Here is a 12,748-nt window from a genome sequence, read left to right on the forward strand (position 1 = left end):
ACTTAATGGGCTTGATCTGGGCCCGGCTGGGATGTTCTCAATGTCCAATTGCTCTTGTATATAAACCTCTTTCTTATACACATGTGAGTGTCTCTGGATTTGTTTCTCTAGTCCACCCAGTCTGACACAGTATAATTTTCCTGATTTCCTTCTCAGAGCTCTCTTGTTTGTTTGTTTAATTTTAATAAATCATTTTCTTGGGGGCTCTTACAGTTTTTATACCAATCCATACATCAAGTCATCAAGTGTATCAAGCACATTTGTACATATGCTGCCATCATCTTTTTTGAGAGCACTTTCTTTCTACTTGAGCCCTGGTATCAGATCTTCTTTCTGTTCCCCCTCCCACCCTCATGAACCCTTGATAATTTATAAATTGTTTTCATATTTTATACTGTGCACTGTCTCCCTTCACCCTCATTTCTGTTGTTCATTCCCCTGCGGGAGTTAGGGGATATTGTATGTTGATCATTGTGATTGGTTCCCCCTTTCTCTCTCTTCAGCCCCCACCTTCCCCTTCCCTTTCCCCTCATGGTATCACTTCTCTCATTATTGGTTCTGAGGGGTTTATCTGTCCTGGAGTCTGTGTGTCGAGAGCTCTGATCTGTACAAATGTACATGCTCTGGTCTAGCCAGATTTGTAAGGCAGAACTGGGGTCATGATGGTTGGGGTGAAGAAGCATTAAAGAGCTAGAGGAATGTTGTGTTTCATTGGTGCTATAATGTAATGCACCTTGGCTGGCTCATCCCTTCCTTGTGACCCTTCTGTGAGGGAATGTCCAATTATCTACAGATGGACTTTGGATCTCCACTCTGAACCCCCTCATTCATATCCAAATGCTTGTTTGTTTTGGTGCCTGATACCTGATCTCATTGATACCTTGTGATCACCCGGGTTGGTGTGCTTCTTCCATATGGGCTTTGCTGCTTCCCTCCTAGATGGTCACTTGTTGAACTTCAAGCCTTTATCAGAGCTCTTTGGAAGTATAAAGGATTCCTTAATTATTTATTTTTATTGATCTTATACCCGGACACTTTGCTGAATCTTTCAATTAGTTCTAATAATTTTCTTGTCAAATTTCTGGATTTCCTATATATAGGATTATATCTTCTGAAAATAGAGGGAGTTTTATTTCTTCCGTGCCATTTTCAATGCTTTTGACTTCCCTTTCTTGCTTTTTACCTCCAGCGAAGACCTCAAGCACAATACTGAACACAAGTGGTGATAATGGATGTCTCTATCTGGTCCTTGTCTCAAGTGGCATGTGCTCAATTTCTTTCCAGTGAGAGCAATGCTGGCCATTTCTTCTGTATATCTATCTGCCTTGTATTATATTGATGAACTTACCTTTTACTCCTAGTTTATTGAAAGTTCTTCCAGGAGTGGGGACTGAATTTTGCCAAATGTCCTTTCTGTGTTGATCAATACAATCTTAAGGTTTTATTTATGTGACGGATTATATCGATTGCTTTTCTGTGGTTGATTTATCCTTGCATACCTTGTACGACTCCTACTTGATCATGCCTTTTTAAAAATGTACTGTTAAATTCTATTAGCTAGAATTTTACCGGGCATTTCTGTATCTATGTTCTATTTTAGTGACGTTTCTACCTGGTTTGAGTATCAGGGTTATGCTCAATTCATAAAAGAAATTGGGGGCTTTCTATACTCTGGAATGGTTTGAGTACATCGGTGTCACTGCTTCACTATATGTTGGGTTGAATTCACTGTTGAAGTCACCGGGGACCCTTTGTCCCAGTTAGAGGACTTCCTTGTCCTATGTGTGGACGAAGGACCAAGGATTAGACCATCCAAGTCTTGTCTCCCACTACAGCTTGTTTCTATCGAAACATGAGCAGAAAGGTCACCCACACCACAGTGAGAAATCCCTGTCCATTTTCACTACTGCCTGTCACCTGAGGCAGCAAACGCTCTGTTCTTAAGTCAGCTGCCCAACTCGACTGTCCTTACGGCGTCTGACTTCCCCATTTCACCAGGTGTTGCGGCACAAGCAGCACTTCCACCACCAATGGCTGCCTTTCCAGAAGAATGCCTTCACACAGATGTCAGGAGGAAATCGGGAACTCCAAATGCATCATTCACAAGATACAGATGGCGCCAGGCTTAGAGACATGACCCGAACGTCGAAGATGGATAGGGACCATAGCCCCAGTGGCTTCACTCATTTACCCAATTGAAATCTAACAGACATAAAAATGAAATCTGCCCTCTTTCCTTTTGGAAAAGTGGGTCACTGCTTAGATAGGGGAGTGGTAGAGAGTAGACTTCAAGCAATCACTTAAAAATGAAATTATTAGTCAGAAGCATATTTGATAATCACTGTGACCCCATCCTTGGGCCCAGAGCAAAAGAAAAATGAGATTTCAGAAATCTAGGCTTAAAAGTGCTTAGACTATTAAAATGGTCATATCTACATGGGTTTTAAATTTTTTCTTTTCATAATTGTACATATTCTCTCAGGAAAAGGTGGCTGATCAAGACAGGCAGTCTTATTCCAAAAGGTGGGGCGAGATGACAGTAAAGGAAGAGCTAACTGCTTGCAAAACCACTTTAAATCTCTCTGTCTGGCTAAGACTGCTGAGTCCGGGCCTCACACAGCTAGGATGCAGCAGAAGGGTGTTCCACCCCTTTCCTGTGCTGCTTTTGCTTCCGATAACTTGTTTTCAAGCTCATGTTTAAAATTGCTTGCGCCCAATATTGGAATTTAACCAATGGCATTGTTTTTCTCTTATAAAAATGAGGGCTCACAATTTTGACAAGAAAACATAACTATTCATACTCTGTTCTAATCTATTATAGTCTGTAATAATATTTTATTTTTTAAAAGCTCAAAATGCAAAACATGAAATACTGTCGCCATCCACAGAACGTTCAGCATTAACAAAGTTTAAAAAAACAACTTACAAAAGCCAATTACTTCAAATTACAACTTGAGATATTTAATAGAGGTATTTGTTGTGCATGTGGTTTTTGTTTAACACAAGTGCAGTCTTTCTCTCTGGAAACATTTAACCTGAGTTGGATATGAATGAGACTTTAATTCACGAAAGTAATTCGCAGAATATGCATAACGATTGCCAACGGCAGGCTTTCCCTGGGTTCAGGCCTCGGCTCCAGGACAGGAATGAGGGAAGACTCCTTGGAGGTGGAAAGCTTTGCTGAAGTCATAGGATTGCACTTGAGGGCCCTTGGTCAGAGTGAGCTTTCTCAAACAGCCCCGGAATGAGGCTTGGCTGGTCAGGCAATTCTGCTTTACATCCGCTATGTGAGAAAGAGGGGAAAAGAGATATATCTCGCTGAATTGTGTAGAAATGGCATAGGCAGCAAAACACAGACAAGAATAATGGCAAGTGATTTCTCTGTCAAAAATACAACAATATCTTTCCATATTTGTGACTCTGGTAAAGAGTAGCTCATGAACATTTTTTAATGTAGAATAATTAAGACATTGTTATGTTAAAAGTCATAGAATAAATGTGTATGATTATCAATTTTAACAATTATAAAGAATGGCTGAAATGCATGAGTCTAATAAAAATTTCACGTGAAACAATAAGATGCACCTTTTTCCTCTAAAATTATAAGCCCTTCTGCTCAGTAAAGCATTCCAAACTTACTTTACATCAGATCAAGTGTGTGTGTGTGTGTGTTTTACCATCTTTCATCACTGTCGTTTTACTTTTCCAAGAATTCCTAAGTATTTGAAATGACAGGCTTTCGAATAGTAGAGGATTTGTCTCTCAACATATGTATCCTTTTCAATTCCTCTACTCTATTCAAAGAGCCCCAGTGGTGTAGCAGCAGGTGATGTAGTAAGCTGCTAGCCACAATGCTAGTGGTTCAAACCCACCAGATACTCTGAAGGACAAAGATGAGGCTGTCTACTCCCATAAAGATGAAAAGTCTTGGAAACCCACAGGGACAGTTCTGCTCTGTCCTCCAGGGTCCCTAAGAGTTGGAATTGCCTTTAGGAGCAGTAAGGTGTTTTTTGGGGGGTTTTGTTTTTTTTTTTAAGTTTTCATTACCTTCCCAAACCAGGACTTTCCCTAATGGCAGCAAAAAAGTATTGCAGGGAGCCATACATACCAGGGTAGCCACCAATGTAAATCGGATTGTTAGTGTCTGCCGAGGTGGACTGGGTGTGTGGACTTTCAGCATGAACTGCATCCCCGTCGACTATCAGAACCACACGGTGTTTGCTTTTGTTAGCTTGAAGTGTGTGCCATTTCCCGTCACAGAGTGTCCTTGTAGCTCGGGGCTCATACGTGGCCGTTATCCTACCAGCCCCATTGTTAACATGAAACAAAAGCTAAACACACAACATACACAAGTAAACATCTTGGTGACTTTTTCCACATTTAAGAAACATTTGTATGATGCTCTTGGAATGGATGAAATCAGAGCATCCTGCTTAAAACAAGGGTTAGCTACTAACAAAAAAGCAAGCAAACAAAAAACATCATTTTGAAAAACAGAAACCTCTTAAAGGAATCAAGAAGCTGTGCAAAAGTGAGATTCTCAACAGGGCCAATGGCCCCTCCAGCGGAACAAGCCTAAAGCACCTTCTAGTATGTCCCTCAGTGGATGCTTGCCCTCCGAGGAGATCCAGTAGTGGGGAAGAGGGTCTAACCGCTCACAGCTGACCTGCTCGCTTCGCCTAGTCTTCATCTTTGTGTCAAACCACACAGTCTCTATCTGTATGTCTCACCGATTCTCTACCTTGTGACTTATAGACACCCATTTCTCTTTCTGTATTTCTACTCCATAAAGAGATACGGTCTCAGAAACCCACAAAGGCAGTCTACCCTGTCCTAATATAGTCACTGTGAGTCAGAATCAACTTGATGGCAGAAAGTGAGCTTTGATACCTCACAAGAACTTAGTACTTATTTTCTAAGGTTTTATGGCACCTAAAAAATCCTACAAGAAGTGTAAAGGTTACCCTCCCCGCTGCCCCTTAAAGTGATTTTTCACATATTTCATATCTTATCTATGTTATTATCTGATTGCTGGTCTTTGAAAAAATGTAATGGTTGCCAAAGAATTTATAATATACATCTTTATTTTTTTACAGCCCAACTTCAAATAATACCGAATAGCTCTATAGACAGCATTAAAAACCAGACAACCGTACACTTGCAATTCTCCCCAGTTCCCACCCCTCCCCTTTGCAAAGAAAGCTTCGGTTTTCTGTGGTACTGCGTGCCATGGCAGAGTCTACAGGCTCTCAGTGAATGTGCTTTCATAGGGCAGAAGGGACACTCTCTGTGGCCCCATAAGCTCTCACTGTCCTTAAAATGAGGTAGTGATTTGAACAAGATGCCAAGCTAACACTAAGGGAGAGGTGGTGATGGGGATATTTCATTGCAACTTCTTATGAATCTGCATTTTTCCCCTACAAAAAAAGTTAAAGTAATGCCAGTGAGCTTCAAAAAGCTCATGAAAAATGGAATTAAAGAATCATGGATGTTTCTATGAGCTTTTAGGAGCCTCCTTGTACTGAGGTGAGAGGAGCAACAGGTTGCTTCGTGGCTCTTTTGGATACGCATTGGATTGCAAGTTTGGTAGTTCAAACCCACCAGTTACTCTGAGAGAGAGAGCGAGAGAGAGAGAGAAATGAAGATGTCTGGTCCCATCAAAATTTGGAAAGCCTCAAAAATCCTATAGCGTGTCACTAAGTTGAAATCAACTCATAACAGTTGGTGGTGGTTGACGGACATCAGATGGATAACGTTCGCTTAGATGGTTTAAGGAAAGAAACTTTGCTCTAAGTTTCCTTTCAAAATGATAAAAGAAGTGGAGTAAAATATTTTTGAAAATTGGACTTTAAATATGTATTGACCCTTTCCCTCTACATGACAGTAGGCAGTTGATCTAGGTGGTTGTTTCCGAACTGCTCAGTTCTGTCACTGGGGCACTGGGCGAACCTGCCAAGGCGCGGCACCTACCTTGCCATGGACGAGCTCCAATCCAATGGCATCCACTTTGGCACTGCTGATCCCCAAGAGGACACCATTCGTGGAAGCCGTCCGGAACTGGAGGCTGATGTTTAGGTCAGAGCGGACTTTATAGCCTTCTTTAACTGGAACACAAGAGGACAACGCAGAGTGAGAGGGGGGCCGTGCCAGCCCGGTGATGGCTCAGCTCACAGGGAGCCTGTGGGCTGCACACTGCTGCTCTTGACTCAGGCTCTAGAGACTTGGTTCTTTTCCTCTGGATCTAGGTCTGTCATATACCCTGAGCCCCAGCTTCTGAGACTGTTCTATGCAATCTACTCGATTGAGAGCAGGCATGTCCTTTCAAGCACGGCCACATAAGCATTTGTGCCCTGCACAGGTGTGCTCTATGGAAGAGCGAAGCAGCACACAAAAGGATTTCATCAATATCAAATCCTTCCCCATGTCCTGGAGGTTGATTTTACTCTGCTAATTTCTACATACTGGTCATCATCATTTACTGAGGGTGTCAGTGGGAGGCCACACTCAGCTTTTCAAAAGAGGGAGTTTAGTTGAGAGAATTTTCATTGAGGTGAGGACAAAGCTGAGAAGTCGGTGGAATATTTGCAGTGGTAGCTGGTTGTTCTCATCTCCAGGGATGAAGGAAGTAGGAGAAAGTAGTAAAATCATAGCTCGGGAGCTGGGGACAGGGCTGGATGTTGCCCAATGAGACCCATAGGCTGAACCAGGAAGAAGTTACCTAAGCCGCCATGGGGAGGCAGCGGCAGCGGGAAGGAGAGAAAGGAGCTAGCTCCGTCCCTTCTCACACTTCCCGGCTCTCCAGCACAGCCTTCCTGGAAGCCAGCGGGCAATGGAGCCAGAGATACTGCCCCAGTGATAGAAGGCAGGACTCAGAGAGAACAGGGGACTTTGGGAAAACAGGAAGCTCACCTGTAAATCAAGTATCTAAAGTAGGGGCAGGGTAGTCATTACTGAGGCCAGTTCTACGCTCAGAGGAATTTAAATTCTAAAATACATTAGGATTTAAACTCCATTTAAAAAATTGATTATTTTCAGCAATCTAAATAGGCTTAATCAAACCTGACTTGTATTTCGCTTGCCGGTTTACATATTCCACGTGCCTAATTTGTATTTCAAAAGTCATTATGGAATTGGACAGTGAGAGTGTGCCGTGCATAAGTCTGAGGACAGATGGAATTAACACCGTGTGCCTGTCCTTCGTCACGAGTCACATGATTGCTGACGGGGGTGGGGGGAAGTGCTATCGGGCATCTGGAGAGGATAAGAGATGAGGAGGCTCTTACTTTAAATGCCAAGAAATTAGAATAAACTGAGACATTTAACTGGAAGTGGTCTTCCTTCAGCCTTGCTCGGTCCTGTCTTCTACAATTCTCAGATGCATGTCTTCATAGACTGCAGGCTGATCCCAAAAGACTTCCTCAACATTATGGATAATACGTACCCAGAGCAGCGTATCCACTTCCTTCAAAGAAAGTTCCGTCTTGAGCCGCTGCATAACACTTGTTCACTGCAGAGGCGGACGCTGGACTGCCCATGTCCAATAGTTTGCTGTTAATGGTCACGTGCTCAATGCAGGCAGGGATGCTGTGGGTGATCTGAGCGAGATATAAGGTTAGAGAAGAGAAGGTGGTGGGAATTATGATGGAACAGCCAGGGCACATTTTTTTCCCCTATAGTTCATTACATTTGCAAGCTCATTAAAGCAAATTAAAATAGTATCTTTTGTTATTTAAATTAAGTTGCTGAAATACTCCACACGTACTTGAGTACATTTGATTGAGTATTGTGGATAACACAGTAAAGGTGTTTTCTATTATTTAATAAAATATCAGGGAAATTAAGAAAGCTGAGTTTACTAATCTTTAAATATAACTTTGATGGTCTTTTTCCATTCATACTGTGGCTCAGTGGCTGGGAAATGAAAGTGTTTGTTAAATAATAGGCAGGAAGGTTTGACTAGACATGAAAGAGAAATCAGAGCACAAACTCTGGGGACATGTTTTGAAGGGATCTGTATGTATTTCAGTCAAGCACCAGGGTCGTACAAGGTGATTTAAGCATAAATATGCGAAGAACGGCTTTTCTGTACAAAATACATAGACACACCATACTCATGGTAAAGCACACGTCTACACAGGGAAGATGCTCACATTTCCGATGTTTTTGGCCCTGTACGCAGCAGGAAGGCCTCCTAGGTAGAACTTTCCTTCCACATCCAACGTTGTGCCGTCACCCTCCGTGGACACTTGTGGGGATTCCAGCTTGTCAACAACCAAGAACCCCTTCCTTTGAGCATATTCTGTCTTGACCTAAAGTCAAATGAAAACATCTATGCTTTTTAATGAACCTATGGAAGCATTAAAGATGGTTTCCCCCCAATACCCATTTATTGCAGCGTAATACTTGAACTCCATCCTAATGGATGAACCAGGCTTTCACCTATCTGACCTCGAGACAGAGCTGAGTCTGGCAGAAGCGCAGACCCAGGGTTGGGCAAAGCATATTTCCCAATGGAAAGTCTTCCAGAGTTCTCTTTATCGGCCAGCAAATGTATGAGCTTAGCGCTGGCCTCTTTGCGCCACAGTCGATGATATTGACGTCTTCTCAAGTGGAGGGTGTTTGGGGACCGGTTCCTTCCTCCTGCCAGTGTTTCCTGTCAGAGCCTGGGGGAGCTCTAGGACACCAAACACACCTTTGCCTTCCCAGAGCGGCAGGTCTCGGGGGAGATACACTAGGCTTGGGGCAGGCTAGCATCTCAGGGAACCATTCCATTTCAGTGAGGTGGCGCAAACAAAAGTGACAAGTTGGAGAGCATTCCAAGCACGAGATAGCAACGCTGCAAATCACATACCAGGTGCCACTGGCCGTCATTGATCCGCGTGGGGTGCCAGACCTTTGTCCTGCTTTTGCCAAGGTCAAACGTGAAGTAGAGGTAGCCGCCGAGGAGCTGCAGGGTGGCATAATCAACTTGGTTCTGGTGAGCCATGTAGTAAATGAGACCACTGGAGGCAAATGTCCGTATCCTGAACTGAACAGAAAGCCTGGAGGGAAAGAAGAGCTCCTCATTCAGAAAGGAGTCACGTTGAACTCTTTGTAGAACCCCAAAGAGAGAAGTCAATAATTGTTTTAATATAGAAATAGGTAGCTAGGTGACAGACAGGCAGTGACATGAGATTCATTCATTCATTGATCCATCTACCCATTCAACAAATGGTTACTTTCTACCACATATGCCTGAAGCTCTCCTGGCTGCTAAGGATAAAGCAGTGACTGAAAAAGGAAGATCTCCTGTTTCCTGAAATGAAAATCAGAAATTATACCCGAGGACCTCGTGCTGGACAGAGAGTTAAGATTGGGTCATGCAGAGGGGAATTGGTGGCCCCTTTAGTAGTCCTGGCATTCAGTCAAATGCTTCTTCTGTCTGGTGTGTGTTTTATGAATTAGATCAGGCAAGCGCAAGGGGCAGGGAGGGGAAGGCAGCTGTTACAATAGTCGGCAGAGACAAGAGGGCGGCGTAGCATGGTGTACTGGATATAAGGAGGAGTTAGGCTAATTCTGAAATGTTCTAGAGGAAAACGCAATAGGACTTCTGATGGACCTAGCTTGGTAGGTGAGAGAAAGAAAACAATTTAAAATATCGTAGAGATGTGGGCCTCGAGCAACTAGAAGAACGGGATCATGCCTACAGCAATGGGGATACCAGGAGAGCGGGTTTGTAGAAGATCACAAAATTTTCTTTGGTGAAATGAGGAGCTGATGCCAGGGGATTAGGTGGAGAGCAAATGTTCTGAGAATGATGAGGGCAATGAATGTACAGATGTGCTTTACACAATTGATGTATGTATGGATTGTGGCGAGTTGTATGAGCCCCTAATAAAACGATTAAAAATAAAGAATGATGATGGCAGCAAATGTACAAATGTGCTTGACACATGGATGTATGTGTAGATTGTGATGAGTTGTACGAGCCCCCAATAAAATGATTTAAAAGAAAAAAAAAGAAATTTGCTTTGGTGTATTACAGTTACGGGGTCTCCTAACACCTACACGGGCTGTCGACTAGCCTGTTGGTTATACACTCATATGTGTGGCAGGGCTAGTGACGTGGGCGTTGGGACATGTGATTGACATTTAAAATCATGGGACTACAGAAGATTGCATGGATGAGGCCCTAGGATGCTCTCTGCTGCAAGAAGAGCGGGCTAAGTAAAGTGATAAGGACGGGCGGGCAGGCAGGCAGACAAGGAACAGGGAAGTCAGGAGAGGACTTGAACAGCCCAGTACGTGTACTGCTGCTGAGGACACAACAGAGAGGGCGACTCTGGGTGGGCCCACATCGAGGTCTTAGATAACTCTAAGAAGAACAGCCTGTGAAGTGAAGTAGAGGCCGCATCGTTGGGCAGGTGAGAAGATGAGAGGTTAGGAGCAGAGAGACGGTAACCGAAACTCTTTCCAAAAGTCTTACTGTGAAACAGAGTGTGGCTTTTGGGTTTGGACGCAGGGGGAGCCACGTGGGTGGTTTCTGTGTGCAAAGCTGGAGGCGACGGAGCGGGTGGAAGTGGAACGGTTGCAGGTGTGGACTTTGGCAGCTGACTACCGACGGTTGCACCCCAGCTCGCCCTCTCACCAGCTGTGTGACTTGGACGGGATTGGCCTAACTTCCCCGTGTCTCGTTCCTTCGGTATAAAATAAGGATCGTCATAAGGCCTTTCTCAGAGTAATTCTGCGGCTGACATTCGTGGCCTGTGTAAAGTGTGGGCAGCCGTTGCTGTACTTCTCATCAATCAGCACACCTGTGGGCTGATGGCAACTCGTGTTAATGACGGGGCGACGGGGCTGCTCTTATCCCTGAGGGGGAGAGGGGCCCAGGACCCAGAGTGAGGGGTCACCTTGCTAGGAATAGGGCCCCTCATCTAGGGTCATGGGAGAAGCGACAGGAAGTTGTGAGCAAAGGTTGGTGCTGGCTCTTTTTTATTTTAAAAATACAAAAGGAGTCCTGTCTCATAGCTCCCCCCCCCCCCAGGTGAGGTAAAATCATCATCTGGGGTTCAAAGAGAGGTTGGGAGGATGTAGGAGACTGCAGAAATATGAAGAGAAGCTATGAATAAGATATTACGGAAAACAAAAGGCGAACATGCTAAAGAAAGTAACGGACTGGCTTGTCAGTTCCAGGGTCCGTCTGCGATGTGTGGTCCTTGTTTTCAAGAACAGCCCGTCAGGAAAGAATAAGCATTTCTCCAACTTGCATGACCAATTTCAGTCCTGGCATGGAGAAAGCAGATTGATGGGTTGCAAGCTGGGGTAACAGGGGTGGAGGACAGAAGGAATTTATGACGGAACAATCAATACTAGCAGGCAATCTCTGGGGGGGGGGAGGCATTAGATGTGGGGGCAAGAGCAGACGGCTGACCACACTGAAAAGAAGCACAGTTAGTAACTTAGGGTGCAGTGGGGGCAAGAACGGCTAGAGAGATAAAGGGATGAAGAGTGAGCCGGGGTCGGATGTCAGGTGACCAGGGTGCGGAAATCACAGACAATAGTAGCGAAGGGGAACGTCTAAAAGGGTGGACTTTGGTGGAATAGGAGAGGCGGAGGCGGAAGGAGGAATATGTGGAGTGGGGAATTTCAGCTAGGAAGACCTTGCATGTCGCAGGGCAGGGGAGGTTTTGTGGAGAAGGGCTCTGGGGACAGACAGCCACCAAGTCCAGGACCTTGCAGGGGAATGGGTGCAGTGTAGGAATTTGAGGACATAGCGAAAGAATTTAGGTAGACAATGGCACCATCTAGTGGGACTTTAAAGAGAATGGGCTAAAAGTCCAAAGGATGATCAGCCCAGGGCTTGAGGATTTTGGAAGAAAGACTTATTTGGGTAGATGTGCGTATGTGTGCCAGCCATCAGCAAGAAGAGGTAAAGACAAGAAGGACAAACTTCACGAGCCCTTCTTTGAGTCCCTTTCTCTTCTCGCAGCTGCCATTCGGTTGTCACTCGTGCCCTCCATATTAAAGAACACAGAAGCTTCCTTTGGACAAGGCTTGTGGATGAAGGGACCTCCCTGCACCCAAAGAGGAATCGCTGCCTCCTAGCAGTGTTAGAGAAATACCCACCTCTTTCTAACAGCAGACTGATCAAAATGAAACACAAAGTGGCTGTCCGCTGCCAGGCCAAACTGGCGCGCCTTGGAAATGATTCCCGGGACTCTGTCCGCTGCACACAGTCCCTGAAAGTAAAGCATCAGAGCGGTCAGCCTTCTATAGCCGGACACCATCCACAATGTATGTTTGTCTCCATGACGAACACATCTCGGAAGTTAGCATGCCAATACATCAATCTAATCACTAATCATCTTTTATTGTTGTGGTTAGGTGCCCTCACATTGGTTCCTGCTCACAGCAACCCTGTGGGTACCAGAACTAAGCACTGCTGGCACCGGCACCACGCTCACAATTTTTCTTTGTGTTGCAGCCGCTGTGTCAGTGCATCTTGTTGAGGATCTTTTTCACGGCACCTCTACTTTATCCACCCTGATGTGCCTTCCAGGGATTACTCTTTCCGGATAACCTGTCCAAAGTACATGAGGAAAGTCTCTCCATCTTTGCCTCTAAGGAGCTGTCTGGCTGTATTTCTTCCGAGGCACATCTGTTCATTCTTTCGGCAGTCCACGATGCTTTCAAAATTCTCACCAGCACCACAAATCAAGCGCACGGCTTCTCTGGTCTTCCCCCTTCAATGTACACCTTTCACACACAT

General features: G+C 44.6%; 1 protein-coding gene across 2 annotated transcripts in view; it reads right to left on the reverse strand.

Annotated features, from left to right (window-relative positions):
• Positions 1–2,831: 2,831 nt before the first annotated feature.
• LAMA1 (laminin subunit alpha 1) overlaps positions 2,832–12,748 on the reverse strand; it is a 172,367-nt gene continuing 162,450 nt past the window's right edge. For both annotated transcript variants that reach the window (XM_075532720.1, XM_075532719.1), the window contains exons 57-63: positions 12,106–12,218; positions 8,852–9,041; positions 8,151–8,309; positions 7,442–7,595; positions 5,971–6,104; positions 4,109–4,331; positions 2,832–3,283 (exon numbers count right to left, since the gene is read on the reverse strand). In XM_075532720.1, the coding sequence (XP_075388835.1) occupies positions 3,123–3,283; positions 4,109–4,331; positions 5,971–6,104; positions 7,442–7,595; positions 8,151–8,309; positions 8,852–9,041; positions 12,106–12,218 (1,134 nt within the window). In that variant the 3' untranslated portion in view covers positions 2,832–3,122. The remainder of the gene's footprint in view (positions 3,284–4,108; positions 4,332–5,970; positions 6,105–7,441; positions 7,596–8,150; positions 8,310–8,851; positions 9,042–12,105; positions 12,219–12,748) is intronic.

This window comes from Tenrec ecaudatus, chromosome 15 (genome assembly GCF_050624435.1).
Source record: "Tenrec ecaudatus isolate mTenEca1 chromosome 15, mTenEca1.hap1, whole genome shotgun sequence".
Classification (NCBI taxonomy): Eukaryota; Metazoa; Chordata; class Mammalia; order Afrosoricida; family Tenrecidae; genus Tenrec; species Tenrec ecaudatus.